Source organism: Lynx rufus, unplaced genomic scaffold, assembly GCF_022079265.1.
Source record: "Lynx rufus isolate CCGP_SWC_20201006 ecotype Redwood Valley unplaced genomic scaffold, mLynRuf1.p SCAF_7, whole genome shotgun sequence".
NCBI classification, from domain to species: Eukaryota; Metazoa; Chordata; class Mammalia; order Carnivora; family Felidae; genus Lynx; species Lynx rufus.
In genome coordinates, this window is record NW_025814889.1 from 42,506,386 (window position 1) to 42,525,288 (window position 18,903).

The 18,903-nt window shown below is 41.7% G+C and overlaps 1 protein-coding gene across 1 annotated transcript; it reads left to right on the forward strand.

The window, feature by feature from the left end:
* Positions 1-8,748: 8,748 nt before the first annotated feature.
* On the forward strand, positions 8,749-16,108 carry C3AR1 (complement C3a receptor 1). Its single transcript, XM_047066769.1, has 2 exons — positions 8,749-8,956; positions 14,253-16,108. Exon 2 carries the CDS (start codon positions 14,263-14,265, stop codon positions 15,688-15,690), a length of 1,428 nt encoding a protein of 475 aa, XP_046922725.1. The 5' UTR covers positions 8,749-8,956; positions 14,253-14,262; the 3' UTR covers positions 15,691-16,108.
* Positions 16,109-18,903: the final 2,795 nt, after the last annotated feature.

The window sequence follows — 18,903 nt, forward strand, 5'->3', positions numbered from 1 at the left end:
CCCAGGCGCCCCCAAGTGCAGGTGCTTAACCAACATGCAACTCTGCCTCTGTAATTTTTTCTTCTCCCTCCAACCTCCCCATTCAGTTGGTGGGCAGAATATGCAAGACTTTTAGCAGTTATGGTAGATCTTCATTATTCACGAATTCCATGTTTGTGACTTTGCCTATTTGCTTAAATTTATTTGTAACCCCAAGATTAATATTCACTAAACTTCCCACAGTCACTCTCAGACGGGCACAGAGTGGCAAAAGACTCACCGGAGGGGCGCCTGGGTGGCTTAGTCGGTTGGGCCTCCGACTTTGGCTCAAGTCATGGATCCAAGGTCCATGAGTTCGAGCCCCGTGTCAGGCTCTGTGCCGATGGCTCAGAGCCTGGAGCCTGCTTAGGATTCTGTGTCTCCCTCTCTCTCTCTGCCCCTACCCCACTTGCACTCTGTCTCTCTCTCTCAAAAATAAATAAACACACACACACACACACACACACACAAAAAGACTCACCTGAAATGCACATATACAGCTGAGATTGAACAAGATAGTGCCATGCCTTCCTGTTTCGCTTTTCATATTGCAAACAAATGCCCCTCGCAGTCTATGTAGTGCTAAGATTTTTGCATGTTTCATGCTTTTTCTTAGAAGTTTTCCTGTTTAAAATAGCCACCCCCCCAGGCATAGTGCAGAAGCTGTGCTATGTTTCTAAGTGCAAGAAACCCGTGATGTGTCTTACAAAGAAAATACATGTGTTAGGTAAATTTCATTCAAGCATGAGTTGTAATGCTACCGGTAGAGAAGTCAGTGTTAATAAACCAAGAACATACACTGAGGCTCATGGGTGGCTCAGTCAGTTAAGCATCGGACTCTTGATTTCAGCTTATGTCATGATTTTACGTGCATTGACAGCACAGAGCCTGCTTGGGATTTTTCTCTCTCCCTCTCTCTCTCTCTCTCTCTCTCTCTGCCCCTCGCCAGCTCTCTCTCTCTCTCTCAAAATAAATAAATACACATTTAAGAAAATTTTTTTAAAAACACGATGTACGCCAAATGAGATGTCTTTCAACAGAAACACATATAAAACAAGTTTATGGAGTTGACCCTTGAACAACACGGGTTTGAACTGTGCAGTTCTACTTGTACATGGCTGTTTTGAAAAAAAATAAATACAGGACAGTACTATAAATTTATTTTCTCTTTCGTATGATTATCTTTTTTTAAAAATTTTTTTTAACGTTTATTTATTTTTGAGACAGACAGAGACAGAGCATGAACGGGGGAGGGGCAGAGAGAGAGGGAGACACAGAATCGGAAACAGGCTCCAGGCTCTGAGCCATCAGCCCAGAGCCTGACGCGGGGCTCGAACTCAGGGACCGCGAGATTATGACCTGAGCTGAAGTCGGACGCTTAACCGACTGAGCCACCCAGGCGCCCCTCGTATGATTATCTTAATAACATGTTATTTTCTCTTGCTTACTTCATTGTAAGAATACAGCATATAATACCTATACAAAATGTGTGTTAGTCTACTGCTAATTCGCAAGGCTTCTGGTCAATGGTAGACTATTGGTAGGTAAGTCTAGAGAGAGTCAAAAGTTATATATGGATTTTTGACTGTGTGAGGGGTCGGCACCCCTAACCTCCATGCTATTCAACGATCAACTGTATAGGGATCTGTTGACCAAAATACTGTGACCAGATGACGGAATGTAAATCTGCATTCATTTCCCCAAGCAGCAATCGTTCTGTATCTGCTAATTCAGTGTTCTTGGCGACTCTATACAGCATAAATTACCACTAATACCAAAAGAATAGAGCATTCACGAGGGAACATGGTGGCCAAGAGGAGGGGGTCTGGAGGCCAGCTCTCTGGTTCCAGTTCTGGCCATTTACACAGTAGTGTGAACGTGGGTAACTCCTCAGCCTCTTTGCAACTCAGTGTCCTTTTTGACGGTGAGATACTAGTATTAGGATCTTTCGCATCACTGGGGAGTGCTGGTGCTTAGCACAGTGTTGGTAGATGTGTTCTCGGTGTGTAAGGTCTTACAATTATCGATACCGATCTACGTTTGAGATAAGAATTCTCATGTTTGTTTAGGTAAAGATAAGCATTGACGCATTTATTTTCAGTAGATCAGTAGTTCTGCTGCTTCACAGCAGAGAACATAATAACTAAAGGGGAGTTACCATTCTGACATCATTTTTTCCTTAATGGCGGGCAAAAGTGGTGAGTACATAAGGAGCACTGTATCTGAAATGGCTATGTGTGATACTGTGATTTATAATAAGAAATATATATCCTGATCTCTGCCCCCAGTTCCTTACACAGAGCTCCTAAAACCCTTGTAAATTCCTAAGTGGGAAGAGCATTGGGAGCGTTTGTTCTAGGAGTGCTTGGGTGGCTCAGGCAGTTAAGCCTCCGACTTCAGCTCAGGGCATGATTTCGGAGCTCGTGGGTTCGAGCCCTGCATCGGGCTCTGTGCTGACAGCACGGAGCCCGGAGCCTGCTTCCGATTCTGTGTCTCCCTCTCTCTCCGCCCCTCCCCTGCTCACACTCTGTCTCTAGCTCTCAAAAATAAATAAACTATATTAAAAAAAAAAAAAGAGCATTTGTTCTGTATGTTTGGTCTTTGAACCTGATTCCTGACACAGGGGTCCTGAAATTCTTGTAATCTCTTGGGTGATAGAGGTGTCTTGGGTTCATATGAGGCAGCTCTGGGTGGGGTCCCGGATAGCTCCTGGATGAGGGCTCCGGAAAGACCGAGGCCATGGTTAGAAGCTTGAAATGTTCAGCCCCATCCCCCATTTTCTCGAGAAGGTAAAAGAGTGGGAGAAGGCATTAATAATTGATCTCGCCTAGGTGAGGAAGACTCCATAAAAATCCCCAAAGTATGAGGTTCAAAGAGTTACCAGGGTGGTGAAGACATCCACACTGGGAGGGCTCTAGTAAGTAATGGAATCCAAGAGGGAGAAGGTCATGGGAACGTCCGACTCGTAGCCAAGAGGGACAGAAGTTGTGGGTAACCTGGGGACCTCCTACTTGGGATTGGCACCCGAAGTGAAGAGCGGTCTTGCGGGACTCGGTCCTTGATCTGCGGGATGCGATACTATCCAGGTAGACAGCGTCAGAATGGAGTTAAACTGCCACCGGCTGGCCTCACAGAATGGTTTGGTTGTGGGAAGAAAAATAAAACCCACAAGTGTGGTGGCCAGACGTGTCAGAAGTGAAATGTCGGCTGTATGAAAATAAAGGAGACACGCAAAAGATGGAGAATTGGGTTTTTTCCCTCTACGGAGGGGAACGCTGGGTGGTTTCCCAACTCAGTAGCGCCACCTTCTGTCCCCTGCATCCTAGTGAAAACGAAATGGGGAAGAAAAGAGAAAGAAGAAAAGGAAATGGGGAAGACATTTTCTAAGTAATGCACAAGTAGGATAACTAACCTACAAAATCCACCAAAATTTACTCACAAAATTGTGTAGAGACCTGTGTACCCCACAAGTGTCCTGAGTCCTGTCCCCACCAGAAAAAGTCCCTATGGTTTCTCATCAGATTAGATAAGCACAAACGGAAAGGCTTGCCCCCATGTCCACTTTCAGTTCATGGAATTAAAGTCACAGAGGGTGTTCTTGAAAAATGCAGCTGCACTCAGTTTACTTCCCTTTCAATCTCCCTTCCTTGGCTCTCCTCGGTACATACTATAATAGAAAATTAATAACCAATAGGGCTGCCTGGCCGGCTCAGTAAGAAAAACATGAGACTCTTGATCTTGGGGTGGTGAGTTTGAACCTCATGTTGGGTGTAGAGATTACTTAAATAAATAAAACTTAAAAAAAAAAGAAAATTAATAACCGGTAAATCAATAAAATATTTAATTTTCTTTAAGTCACTCAGATTTGAGTGACTTACCGTGTCAAATCTGGCTGACTTCTTTCAAGACCCACGACTATGTGCATCAAATATTTGATATATTGATGCGATAAACTGGTTTTTTGTTTTGTTTTGTTTACTTGTCAACTGAATTGTTTTCATTTCTGGGTGACTTTGTTCTTCAAATTGTATTCCTACTTGGTTTTATTATAACTATGTGCATAATTTGTCAGTTATACTAGAGGAAGAAGAGAGTACATCTAATCTACATCCTTAAGGGCCAAAGGTTAGGGTTTGATTTGGCAGAAAGGACATGACTTAACAATCAGAAAAGAACATTCTGTAAATTATTTGTTACACGTCCAAGATGGGAGAATGGCTGTGATATAATAGACGATTAGAAGCCATGTGATTTTTTTTTTGGCATAATAATCGCTAACATTTATTGAGAGCTTATGTGCATGTATTAATTTATTCCTAACAATCCTACAGAGTACAGGGAATATTCCCCCAATGGGTCATTGCGCAGCCCGTAAAGTACAGACCATTGTAGGTACTTCAAACAGGGTATTTGATATAAGGACTTGGTTACAAAAGTGTCGGAAGGAGTAGAGGAATCAAAAGGGAGAAAATGATGTAACCGCAGGAGATGGAATTCCCTAGAATTGGAAGAGAAACACGGAGAAGGGTGTTACAAGAATGGGCAAGTGTGCACTTGTCTTTGAGGCTGAGGGCTCTTGGTGCTGCTTAGCAGGAATGTAGGAACTGACAGGCCTGAGACTGCTGCAAAAACCAGTAATCCCGCTAGAGCCCACGGCTGCCAGCAGCTGCCACAGCCAGCCTCCCACCTCTCATCTCCATTGCCGGAATCACCAGAGTTGTCTCCTGCTAGGGCGGCCACAATCTAAATGATTCCACTTTTAATCTCTTTCCGTGTGTGTATGTTATATATATATATATAGTTTTAATATGTATTCTATTGTGCAATTTTTGTCCTTTTACCTTTAAAATAGGTTTGCAATATCGGGCGCCTGGTTGCCTCAGCTCGTGGGGCACGCAGCTCTTGACCTCTGGGTCATGAGTTCGAGCCCCACATCGGGCTTAGAGATTACTTAATAAATAAATATGTAAATAAATAAATAATAAAATAGACTTGCAGTCGTCGCGAACAAACTAAGTTCCAGAATTAAATCTGATTCCCTTCACTTTTCACCGTCCATTAGCACACGAGCATGCCCCTCCGGCAGAGCCTATCCAGAACTCCACCCGAGAGAAGGTCTACAGAATGTGGTTCCCAGGCTTCCAACAGAGAGATCATAAGGAAGGATGGGAATGGGCTTAAGTCTCGATAGATAAAACCTGACACAATCCCTGTTTTGCAGGTGAGGAAATGAAATCACAGAGTTTAAATCATTTCTGTACAGTCACATAATTAAGTGGCAGAGCTGGGATTCAAACTGTTTTCGTCAAAGTCCTTAAGGACAGAAACTTTGTTGTATTTTGATTTTTAATTCTCTCAGACAAAACAGGCTAGAGATTCTATGACTCCAAAATGTTCAATTTGGCCAGGTGAGTACAAATTGCCATCACCGAAGACGTAGAATTATCAGCAGCTCATAGAAGGTTTTAATACGACTGACTTTGAAATATACATTCAAACCTTCATTCTTTCTAAAGAATGCATCTAATCTCTGCTTACATGTTTATAATCAGGTATGTAAAAGAAACAAAACAGAAGATCACCACATAAATCTCCCCAAATTTTCCACATTATACCACAAAACCACCAGCATGTTATAAGACGGGACAGACATCATCCAAAAACAGGAGTACTATTTACAAGATGTTTTCAGTAATTTTCTTCCCGATCTGAAAATCTAAGGAATACAACTGGAAGTTCTCTAATTGGTTTTAATTGCTTTGTAATCTTTAGAAAGGCAGGAGTCAAGGGGCGCCTAGATGGCTCGGTCGGTTAAGCATCCGACTCTTGATTTCTGCTCAGGTCGTGATCTCACAGTTCGCGGGTTTGAGCCCCACATCAGGTTCTGCACTGACAGTGTGGAGCCTGCTTGGGATTCTCTCTCTACCCTTCCCCTGCTCGCGTGTGTACACGCGAACTCTCGCTCTCTTTCAAAGATAATAAATAAATATTTAAAAAATTAAAAGTCAACATCCTTTTCAACCATTCCTTCCTTCATTCATTGGTGCCCCAAACATGTGTTATACCAAGCACGTAGCAGGTACTGGAGATAGAAACAAAGTCATGGTCTAGTAGGGAAGTAAGACAGACAAATTATTTTTTTCTACACTACTGGCACCTATAACATTTCTACCCATCTTTAAAGTTCAGCTCAAGTGCTACCTTTTTCAGAGCGTCATCTTTCTCTTTGCTTCAAGAAGAATTAGCCTTTCTCTCTTCCATGTTTACAGGGCAAATTGGGAATCTCCTAGCAGCCCTTAGTATGTAATAATTACGTAACTCTCTCATTGCTTCTGTATCACCTAGTGCAAAAGCATAGTGTCTATAGTAGGAACAGGGTAGTGTTTGATACTGAACTTAATGATAAAGACCTCACCTTTTGCAAATGGAAAAAAAAACTCTCACCACTGTTGGTGGGAGTGTAAATTGATGGAATCTCTTTAATGGGAAATTATATATCTTTCAAAAATGTAAATGCACAAACTCAGCTTTAACAATTATAACTCTGGTAACCTATTCTACAGAAATATTCATAGATGTGTAAAATAAAAGAGTATTCGTTGGAGCATTGTTTATAACCGCTTTAAAATTTCATGGGGTGTCTGGGTGGCTCAGTTGGTTAAGCGTCCGACTTCGGCTCAGGTCATGATCTCTCGGTCTGTGAGTTCGAGCCCCACCTCGGGCTCTGTGCTGACAGCTCAGAGCCTGGAGCCTGTTTCAGATTCTGTGTCTCCCTCTCTCTCTGCTCCTCCCCCGTTCATGCTCTGTCTCTCTCTGTCTCAAAAATAAATAAACGTTAAAAAAAAATTAAAATACTCCTTTAAAAAAATAATAAAATAAAATTTCATAAAAACAGAATATCCATCAACAGAGGAATAATTGATTAACTGGGATAATATGGAGCAAATTAAAAAGCATGATGTGGATTACTATGTCCTGATACGAAAAGATAAATAGAAAAAGCAGAATAAGACACATGTGTAATGAAATTGCATTTATATAAATGAAAGAGATTACCACTAGGGAGTGAATATAGGATAACTGGATGTTCTGGAAATTTTGGTTTCCATTTTAATCCTTCTATATTTAGAGGGGTTTTTTTGTTTTGTTTTTTGTTTTTTTACCATGGGAATGAATTATCTTAAGTATTTATGTGTGTGTGTGTGTGTGTATATATATACATGTGTGTGTATGTATATGTGTGTGTATATCTACATACATACACTTGTGATAATACTGTCTATCTGTTGTATGCTTAGTATTTGTGCTTTCTGAATACCTTCATTATTCAACGTTTCCAAATACTAGATCAAAAAACAATATAATTAATAGAATTGCATGCACTAACATGGAAATATGTTCTGCTATATTGTTAAGCAGACAAGCAGGTCATAAAATCACATGGAAATTATGATCCCATCTTTGTTTGAAACTACCTTTTTATTTTTATTTCTTAAAGATTTGATTTTTAACTAATCTCTATCCCCAACATGGGGCTTGAATTCACAACCCCAAGATCAAGAGTTGCATGCTCTACCCACTGAGCCAGCCAGGCATCCCTGAAACCACCTTTTCAAAGATACGTGTTATGGGGCACCTAGGTGGCTCAGTCAGTTGAGCGTCTGACTCTTGACTTCGGTTTAGCTCACGATCCCAGGGTTGTGGGACCAAGCTGGAGTTGAGTTCCGTGCTGAGCGTGGAGCCTGCTTGAGGTTCTCCCTTTCCTTCTGCTTCCGCTCTTCTGCCCCACTCGTGCGTGCTCTCTCTCAAATATACATAAATACATTAATTAACTAATTAATTAATTAAATTCCATGGTGATTTCTCTGCAAACAGGAGGAGGAGCAGATACGGTATAAGTTGATTAATATGGACTGAAGCCTTTACCATAGGCAAGAGTGTGCAAATACATTTGACCCAAATGAACTTTATTTCACATGCATATGCGTAAAGGAATAACGTGAGCGAGAATTCTTTCTAATGTATACTTCAAGCAGGAATCATTGCGCGAGGTCCCGCTTCAATCTTCTGCACTCCCTCCTGATGAAATGATCCAATTGACTGACTCTTCTGCCCATTCCCAATACCGGAAGCACTCTCCCACGCCCCCCTGCCTCTCTCCTTTTGCTCCATTTACACACTCTAAACAGCATGCCCGCTTCTGGGGTCTATAGAAGTCTTTAAGGACCTGCCCAGCTCTTACTTCTGCCTTAAGACTTTCCAAGATTGCCCCAGACTAAATATACCCTTCCCTGTTATTTTCTACTATTCTACTTCTACTGGTACCTCTGCCGTTATAGTCTGGGTTGTATTACAGTTTTGTAGTGTATGGGTGCGTATTCCTACCAGATTGTGGATCTCTCAAGATTAGGGCATAGCTCAATCTGACTTCGGTATGGCTTGCTTCTTTCCACATGTTAAGCGTTTAAGGGATGCTGTTTGAGAGCGTTAAGGGATGCTGTGCGGGGCGTTCGTCCCAACTACTCCTCACCTCCACCCTCACAGATGGCAGGGCCATTTTAGTGCGTTTCTAAAGCACAAGCCCAAACCTACAAAGCAAGGAGCTGTTTACAGAAGTACTTCCCTCTTTAGCCGTATTCTGTCCCACAGAAATCATCTGAGAGGCATGCCCTCCCACTTCCGTTCTTTTACTCTCCTTATCTGAGACATTCATACATGACTCACTTTGAAACTCATCCTCCAAAGTCAAATAGGAGTCAAAAGTGAGGAATTCCGTCTATCGTCATCAAAAACGAAGAGAGAGGGGAAAGAGGAATGGTTCAGCAAGTTTCCTAAATATACTTCATAACTTGATTGTGGGTAAGAGTGAAGACCAGGCTGGACGTGTGGGGACCTCCAGGCTGGTGCTGAAACCTTCAGCTAGCATCTCAGGTTTTTGGTAAGAAAAGCTTACATCCACCTGGTCCCTGGTGCTTGTTTCCTTGTTACGGATAATGGTTTGAGGGTCGTTATCTTCTCCCTCCCCCCCCCATTCCTTCCCCAGCTTGTATTGTTTTTGTTGTGTCCCCACATCCACCTCTCTTTCTCTAAATATCCCACATTCTATTTATTTTTCTTCTTAATAGTTTCATTCTAGAACTAATAGTGAATTTTCATACCATTTTTTTTCTCTCTTACATTGGCTACCTTTCTCTTTTTGAACTATGATTCCAGCTTTCCAAATCAATAGTTTTGTTTCTCAAATCGGTGACCTATTTTTTCTTTATGTATATATATATATATATATTTTTTTTTATTCCACTTTCTCTTTTTTTTTCTTTTATTCTTTTGCTTGTTCCTTATTGTTACTGACTCTGTCATCCTATCACTAGTATTTGATTCTGGAATCTGCTTTCTCTCCCTATCATAATTGACTTTTAGTTTCAGGATTTCCTTTATCTTTTTAAATACTTTCAGCCAATTCAGTGTTGAAAATTAAAAAGACGAAAGGAAAGAAAGAAAGGAGCTCTACCAATCTTAAATGTAGAGGTATTTTTCAGTCAAAGCACTTGGAGAAATGTAAAAAGTTATCTTGTTCTGAAATACTTTTTTTTTTTTTTTAACGTTTATTCATTTCTGAGAGACAGAGAGAGAAAAAGAGCAGGGGAGGGGCAGAGAGAGAGGGAGTCACAGAATCCGAAGCAGGCTCCAGGCTCCAAGCTGTCAGCACAGAGCCCGATGCGGGACTGGAATCCACGAACCATGAGATCATGACCCGAGCCAAAGTCGGACATTTAACCGGCTGAGCCACCCAGCCGCCCCTCTTTTCAGTCTTTATTATTTCAGTTGGTGCAGTTCTCCATACCTTTGCCTTTATTAGCAATACCAAAGACTTTTTAGTTCTGTGATTCTCTCTAGTAAAAGGAGTATTGGTGTGAAAGACATTGGTCCTAAAATCTCAGAACCCTCCTAGTTGTGAATGTGTGAAAGTCAGCTAATTTGCTGAGTGTCAGCGTCAAAAACTGCAAAATAAAACTAGAGACAAGGAAAGATGATTACTAAGTTTCCCTTGAGCCCTAGCTTTCTCTGATTCCACCCTTCTCTCAATATTTTATGGATCTCCGCATTAATATGTGTGTTGGAGTAGGACCGTGGACCAAGGTACCTGCCGTGCACAGCAGGGAAGGAAGGGCTCTTGATAGGACTTGAATATTGTGTGGGTAAGGCTACAGAGAGGGGAATGAGAATCACTTCTTCTTTTTTATTATTTTGTTGACTCAGTTATTTTAACTTCTGCTAATCATGTAAGGCCCTATGAAAACATCTGGTTAAGTCAGCAGAATGACTTCGAAGCCACAAAAATATTTTGGGACTCTATGAAAGGAAACACAAAATGCTATTGCAGCCAGTAAGAACCGGGAACTGGAAAACCAAAGGGAAGTTAGAAGAGACAGCGTCTTTAATGGGTTAATGGATAGGAATAAGAATTTTAAATTTAGTTGAAAAAAAAAAAAAAAGTAAACCCCCAAATGAACATCCATCCACTGAAGTAATTTTTGATCTTTTAGGCATTGTGCTAAATTCTGTAGAACAGGTACTTAGGAAGAGGGTTCATCTTTACCATCATGAGATTTAAGGCCAGCATAATAGATAAGACAGCCGCGATAATAATTATAATACAAGACAAAATGTATCATTGCACAGATAATATGAAAGGAGATTCAACATACACGCATACACACACAAATTTAAGAGGCTGAAGGACTAATTTCTGTTTGAGACTGTAAGAGAAGGTTTCAAGGAAGAATCATATTTGAGCTTGTTTTTGAAGAATGTCTAGGATTTCAACAGATAGAGATTAAGGATGCAAGACCGAGGAGGTTAAGGTTAAGGGTGTAATTCCAGACAGAAGTAAACAACATGAGCCAGCATAGTGAGTTGTTCAGGGAAGCTGTAAGATAGGGTACATTTATGAGTCTTCAGCATTAAGGGAGAGTAAAGTCACAGAGGTCAAGAGAATGGGCTGGTGGATGAAGACAGAATAAGATGTTGCGATTTGTTCTTTCTTTCTTTCTTTCTTTCTTTCTTTCTTTCTTTCATTCTTTATGTGGAGGGAGGGGCAGAGTGAGAGAGAAAGAGGGAACCTTAAGCAGGTTCCACACTCAGCTCGGAGCCCGACGCACAGCTCAATCCCACAACCCTGGGATCATGATCTGAGTCGAAGTCAAGAATTGGATGCTCAACCGACTGAGCCACCCAGGCCCCCCTGGATTTGTTATTTATATGTAATTTTAGCATAGTGATGGGGCAGAAGACAAATTAGAAAAGGTAAAAAATGAATGGTGGGAACAACAGACCCTGAAACAAGCTAGTCTCCTTGAAAAAGAGAAACTGCTAAAAAAAAGAGACTTGTGAAACATAACATCCTGGGACACCGGGGTGGCTCAGTCAGTTAACCAGCTCTTGTTTTTGGCTCAGGTCATGATCTCACGGTTCGTGAGTTCGAGCCCCACATCGAGTTCTGTGCTGACAGTCCTCTCTCACCTTCTCCCACTCTCTCTGCCCCTCCCCCGCTCGCGTGCATACGCATGTACTCTCTCTCTCTCTCTCTCTCTCAATTCAAACCTCTCGTCCTAATGCAAAGTGTGATCCTAGATTGGCTATAATTGTGGACAAATCAGCTATGGAAGATATTTTGGGAATGATTGGAAAAACACTGGCTAAAGACTGAACATTCCTTAAGGTACAGTCTTACTGTATGATATGGAGACTAGCTGAAAAAAAAAGAAAGCAGTTTATAAAACAATATGCATGCCAGTTGATAGCAACATTATTCACAACAGCGAAAAGGTGAGAGCACTTCACATCAAGAGATGAATGGATGGGGCGCCTGGGTGGCGCAGTCGGTTAAGCCTCCGACTTCAGCCAGGTCACGATCTCGCGGTCCGTGAGTTCAAGCCCCGCGTCGGGCTCTGGGCTGATGGCTCAGAGCCTGGAGCCTGTTTCGATTCTGTGTCTCCCTCTCTCTCTGCCCCTCCCCCGTTCATGCTCTGTCTCTCTCTGTCCCAAAAATAAATAAACGTTGAAAAAAAAAATATTTAAAAAAAAAAAAGAGATGAATGGATAAATAAAATGTGGTGTTTACGTAAAATGGAATATTATTTAGCCTTGAAAAGGAAAGAAATTCTGACACATGCTACAACATGGATCAGCCTTGAGAACATCATGCTGAGTGAAATAAACCAGACACCAAAAGACAAATGCTCAGTAGTCAAATACATAGTAACAGAAAGTAGAATGGTGTTTTGCCAGGGGCTGGGGGAAGAGGGAAGTGGGGAATTGTTGTCTAATGGGTGTAGAGTTTCAGTTTTACTAGATGAAAAAGTTCTAGAGAGTGCACAATAATGTGAATATACTCCACACTGATGAACTTTATACATAAAATGGTTAAACAGGGGCACCTAGATGGCTCAGTTGATTGCGTGTCTAACTCTTGATTTCAGCTTGGGCCATGATCTCACGTTCATAGGGATGAGCCTAAGTCGGGCTCGGCACTGACAGCATGGAGCCTGCTTCGGATTTTCTCTCTTCCTGTCTCTCTACCCCTCCCCCACTCTCTCTCTCTGCAAATAAATAAACTTAAAAAAATGTTAATCTTTAAAAAAATGGTTACAATGGTAGATTTTGCATTATGAGTATTTTAACACAATTTTAAAAACTGGGGGGGGGGGCGCCTTGGGTGGCTCAGTCGGTCAAGCTTCCGACTTCAGCTCAGGTCACGATTTCACAGTTCTTGGGTTTGAGACCCACGTCCGGCTCTGTGCTCACAGCTCAGAGCCTGGAGCCTGCTTCTGATTCTGTGTCTCCCTCTCTCTCCGCTCCCCGCCCCCCCCACTCACACTCTGCCTCTCTCTCTCTCTCTCTCAAAAATAAACATTAAAAAATTTTTTTGAGAAAAAAATACCTACATATATACACGTATACATATACATATGTGTATATATGTATGCATATTTTTTGTTAATCAAAATTTGACAAAATTAGATCATTCCGTGCATATTAAAAATTTTTTTCTCAAAAATACATATGTGAGTATATGTATGCATATTTATGATTATACATTAAAAAAACTAACAAACAAGACAGAAATGATGGGTGAGGAGGAAATCAATGCAGAGAGGGTAAACAACTCTTGGGAAATTTGAAAGCAAAAAGGGAAAGATGAGGTATCTAAAGACGTAACTGAATCCACTGCACCTTTTTTACGGCGGTGAGTCCCTCAAAGATCTGGTAGAGGGAATGGATGGAACTTCAACCCTCAAAGAAATGAGAATATACTAAGTTAAAATCTTAAATACCATTTGACGTGGTGATGTAGCTTCACAAAGCCCTTTCATGGATATAAAGCTGGGAACCTCTGGTCTAGAAGTTATTGTTTGTTGGGGCGCCTGGTGGCTCAGTCAGTAGAGCGTCTGACTTCGGCTCAGGTCACGATCTCATGGTTTGTAGGTTCAAGTTCTGCGTCGGGCTCTGTGCTGACAGCTTGGAGCCTGCTTGGGCTTCTGTGTCTCCCTCTCTCTCTGCCCCTCCCCTGCTCACTTTCTCTCTCTCTCTCTCAAAAATAAATAAATGTTAAAAAAAAAATTAGAAGTTCAGTTCCTAACATGATCGTTAACTCTCAAAAACAACAGAAGTTATTGTTTGTCATTTAGCTTATTTGTTTTTAATAGGAGACACCAGGTGAGGAAAGGAACCAGTGCAGAATGAGAAAGTGGAAGTGCAAGAAAGAGGAGAAATGTACATTGATAGGGACTTCCAAATGAAACTATGATTTTGATACGCATTTAAATTGATACAGTAGATTCTAATTGTCACAGAACGTTTTTGTGTGGTCCAGTGTGAAGTCAAGGAATACAAACTAGGGGGGGTCTGGGTGGCTCGGTAGGCTGAGCAACCAATTCTTGATTTCGGCTCAGGTCATGATCCCAGGGTCATGGGATCAAGCCCCATGTTGGGCTCCACTCAGAGCATGAAGCCCACTTAAGATTCTCTCGCTCTCCGCTGCCCCTCTCACCCTCGTATGCATGCTCTCTCTCTCTCTCTCTCAAAAAAAAAAAAAAAAATTTAAGAAAGAACACAATCTAAAACAGTGTGAGGACTTTTGTAGTTCTATATCATAATGGGGGAATGTTACAATCCCAAGCATGTGCTTTTTTAAAGGAGTAGTTTTAATATTTTTGTTTATATTTTTCTAGAAGTTCAGCAATGGAGTCTTTCTCTGCTGAGACCAATTCAACTGACCTACCCTCACAGCCCTGGTATGAACCCCAAATAATTCTCTCCATGGTCATTCTCAGCCTCACCTTCTTACTGGGATTGCCAGGCAACGGGCTGGTGCTGTGGGTAGCTGGCCTAAAGATGCAGCGGACGGTGAACACAGTTTGGTTTCTCCATCTCACGCTGGCGGACTTCCTCTGTTGCCTCTCCTTGCCCTTCTCCCTGGCTCACTTGGCTCTCCAGGGACACTGGCCCTACGGCTGGCTCCTCTGTAAGCTCATCCCCTCCATCATTGTCCTCAACATGTTTGCCAGTGTCTTCCTGCTGACTGTCATTAGCCTGGATCGTTGCCTTTTGGTACTCAAGCCAATCTGGTGCCAGAATCACCGCAATGTGGGGACAGCCTTCGCTATCTGTGGATGTATATGGGTGGTGGCTTTTGTAATGTGCATACCTGTGTTCGTGTACCGGGAAACATTCACCGTAGGCAACCGTGACGTGTGTGGCTACGATCTTGGCTTCTACGGCTCATTAGATTATTCAGACTTCACCATTGATCTACTGGAAAATGGATCTCTTGACAACTCCATTGTTCAGCTGCCTGGAGAAATGGATGCAAGGCTGCAGGCTTTCTCTGAACGAACCAATGATCTGCCTTGGACAGCCACCACTATCTTCCATTCTCAAACATTCCAAAGACCTTCTGGACAGTCACTCCCTATAGATCCAGCTAAATTATCTAGTCAACCTCCATATGATAATTTATTTAAGCCTGCGAATGAGGTCTCACCTATAGTCCCCAGTGGGTTTCCCATCGAAGATCACAGAGCTAACCCATTCGATTTAGAGCTTTACTCTGACTCTTCCAGCAATTTCTCAAACTTGTATGAGCTATTCCAAGATTTCCAGGGTGATTATTTAGGCCAGTTTTCATATAACAATCAAGTACTAACCCCCCGGGGGGCAGTAACCATCACCAGACTAGTGGTAGGTTTCCTTCTGCCCTCTTTTGTCATGGTGGCCTGTTACAGCCTCATTATCTTCCGCATGCGACGGGGCCGCTTCACCAAGACTCGGATCAAAACCTTGAAAGTGGCCATGGCTGTGGTGATTGTCTTCTGCGTCTGCTGGGCTCCATACCACATTGTTGGGGTCCTATCATTGTTTTTTGACTCAGAAACTCCCCTTGGAGAAGCTCTGCTGTCTTGGGACCACGTGTGCATCGCTCTCGCGTCGGCCAATAGTTGCTTTAATCCCTTCCTCTATGCCCTCCTAGGAAAAGATTTTAGGAAGAAAGCAAGGCAGTCGATGAAGGGCATTCTGGAGGCAGCTTTCAGTGAAGACCTCACACACTCTACCAGCTGTCCCCAAAGCAAAGTCTTTACGGAAAGAAATAGTATCAGTACATCTGTGTGAAAATACGGAGCGGTTGACCCCAGCAGAGGTTCTTAGGTATTCACCCAGTGTGCCATTTTCTAAAACAATAAGGGATATTGTGAGCAGGGGATTTCAGAAACCATCAAAGAATCAATCCAGAGGTTCTCAAAGTATGAGCCCAGGCTAGGGGCATCCGCATCACCTGGAAACTTGCTAGAATCTCCAAGAAACTTGCTGAACCAGAATGTCTGGGGGTGGGGCTCCAGAAAGTGTTTTAACAAGCTCTCTTGTTTCTAATGAATGCTAAATTTGAGAATTGTAAAAATTAGTCTATTTCTATCCCAATCTAAGCTAAATGAAACCAATGAGAACCTAGTCTGTTTCAAAATGATTTTTCCATCATGAAATTTTTTTTTATCGTTATTTATTTTTGAGAGAGAGGGAGAGAGAGCATGAGCAGGGGAGAAGCAGAGAGAGAGCGAAACACAGTATCTGAAGCAGGCTCCAGGCTCTGAGCTGTCAGCACAGAGCCTGATGTGGGGCTCGAACTCATGAACCGTGAGATCATGACCTGAGCCGAAGTTGGATACTCAATTGACTGAGCCACCCAGGCGCCCCAAATTTTTTTTAGTATTGTCTGAATCCCTCCCCACCAGATTCAATTTAAAACCATTCCATCTAGTCTTACCTGAGTGAAAGATGATCATCTATTTATGGCTCTGTTGTGGTGGTGGTGATATTTTTAAATGAAAAGAAGGTACAAAAGGAAAGAAAAAGTCTATGAAAACAAGCAGTTATGAGACGGAGTCTGGAAGCAGAGTACAATGTCAGATGCTTGCTATGTGCGATACTTCCGGATATAGGACATGGGAATTCCAATGGGAATTCCAAATTTCCATTATTCCAATTAAATAGGCATCTACTGTGTAAGGACAGGCTGCTAAGGCATCTGAAAACTTCCTCACGAAATGGCACGTGAGCTGTGGTTTGTGGAGTTTTCTATTTGTTTACTCAGTCTCCCTATTGAGAGAACCATCTCTCTTCCATTCGTTTTCTTAAACTCTATTCCCTTAATCCCACCCTACCCTGGCCTCTAAATCTTCTCCCATATTAGACTTTGTGCATCTAATAACCTCTAATTTCATAAGAGTCAAACTTGAAACTTGCTTGAAACTAATGCTTGAAACTAATACCCTCACCCCCCCCCACCCCCACCCCCCAGCCAAACTCATTTCAAGTGAAAAGGGAAAGAGGGTAGAGGACAGAGCAGGAATCCTTGAATTCATTGCCTGATGACTGAGTACCCCCCCCCCCCCACGGGAAGACCATCACACTTTGGAAAGCATGGCTACAGGTGTAGATCATTCACCGGATGTGTCTCTTGGGGCTTTTTAAAATTATTCTTTATCTTTTCCAAAGTAAAACATGCACATAGTTTAAACAGCATTCCCAGTTTATACTGAAATGTAAGAAGTTTCCTGCCCCACTCTGCGGAACCAATCCCTCCTCCTACACCCATCTCCCAGAAATAACACTTGTAGCAATTTTAGATGTTTCTTCTGATGTTTACCATGTTAAGTCATGTGCTTATGCAGCTAGTTTTTTATACATGATAAAGTGACTTCTTGTTTTGGAAGATGAAGCATTTTAACCACATTCCTCATTTTTGTGTATCCATCATCCTAACATTCATTAACCATCATACGTTAATTTGCTCATGACCACACATTTTCTTCTCCTCTGTGGATCCATTCCAACCATATATATGGCTTTCCTTCCATCCTTGTTTCATTCTTTAAAAAAAAAAAAAAATTATTTAACTCTATCACCTTCTCATTTTTCTGGGTATATAAACTTGTATGTGTTCAACCTCTAAAATTCCAGGTTTCTTTGTACTACAATATAGCCTCATCTAAGTGGAATATAATTATTTAATCTAAAAAAAAGAGAAAATGAGATGTTTTAGACTTGCAAGATACTGTTATTTGTTCAATGGTTGAGGTAAGGATCGAGACTACAAATAAGTTATAAAATACTATGCAGAAAAATTGCAAATCACTGGCAATTCTCCCAATTGTGAGGTAACAATGTCTAACATGATGTAAGATTTGCAATGGCACCTTCCAATGTAATCTGCTGACCTAATTGGTATGAATAAATGCTTTCTTTCTTGTGGTTCCTTGCAAGGCTGTGATTTGTGGATCCTCTTAATTGTCTGACACTCAGAATATATCATAATCTCGAGGCACCTGGGTGGCTCAGTCGGTTAAGGGTCTGACTTCGGCTTCGGTCATGATCTCACCGTTTAGTGAGTTCAAATCCCGTGTCGGGCTCGGTGTGGACAGCTCAGAGCCTGGAGCCTGCTTCGGATTCTGTGTCTCGCTGTCTTTCTCTGCCCCTCGCCTGCTTGCAATGTGTCTCTCCCTCTCTTTCAAAAATAGACATAAAAAAAGTAAAAAAGAAAAAAAAGATTCTCTCTCTCTCCCTCTGCCCCTCCCCTCCTGTGCACACATGCATGCTCTCTCTCTAAAATATATATAAATGTATTAATATATAAATATATATTTATAAATTTAAAAAATATATATTAAATAAATATATTTGATAAAATAATTATAAATATATTAAAATTTAAATATATTTTTTTATATTTTATATATGATATATACATATATATATCATAATCTCTAAATAAACAACAAATAAATCTCATAGTGGGTTGCTATAGGCTTGCTCTAACAGCAATTAGCTAGGCTTCTGGAAGTCCCAACATATTTCACGAGACCGCGGGTAGAATTCCCAACTCCTGCATTTAGTATATAGGATATTAGGGCGGAATGGCACAGTTATAAAGATTCAATAGTTGCTACTTCTGGGTTCCTTGTGAGAGTTCCAATCCTTGGAAATGTAGTCTGAAAAAAAAATCCTACAATTGGAATTCCCTCGTTTTCTTATGAAAAACTCGGCAAGTACCTGTAAGTACTGACAGGAAGTCTCACATGGAGAGCCAGCTCCTCCCTCTAATCTTTGAAATGTCCCAGAACACGGGCAAGGTGGCTTAGTCCACACACCAAGCTACAAGGGGTGACTGCCTCTCCCAACCAGATTTTACTATATTTAATAGCATTTTTAAAAAGCAGTATTAAAAGCATGTTTTTTGTGGGGCGCCTGGGTGGCTCGGTTGGTTAAGCGACTGACTTTGGCTCAGATCACAATCTCTCGGTCCGGGAGTTTGAGCCCCACATCGGGCTC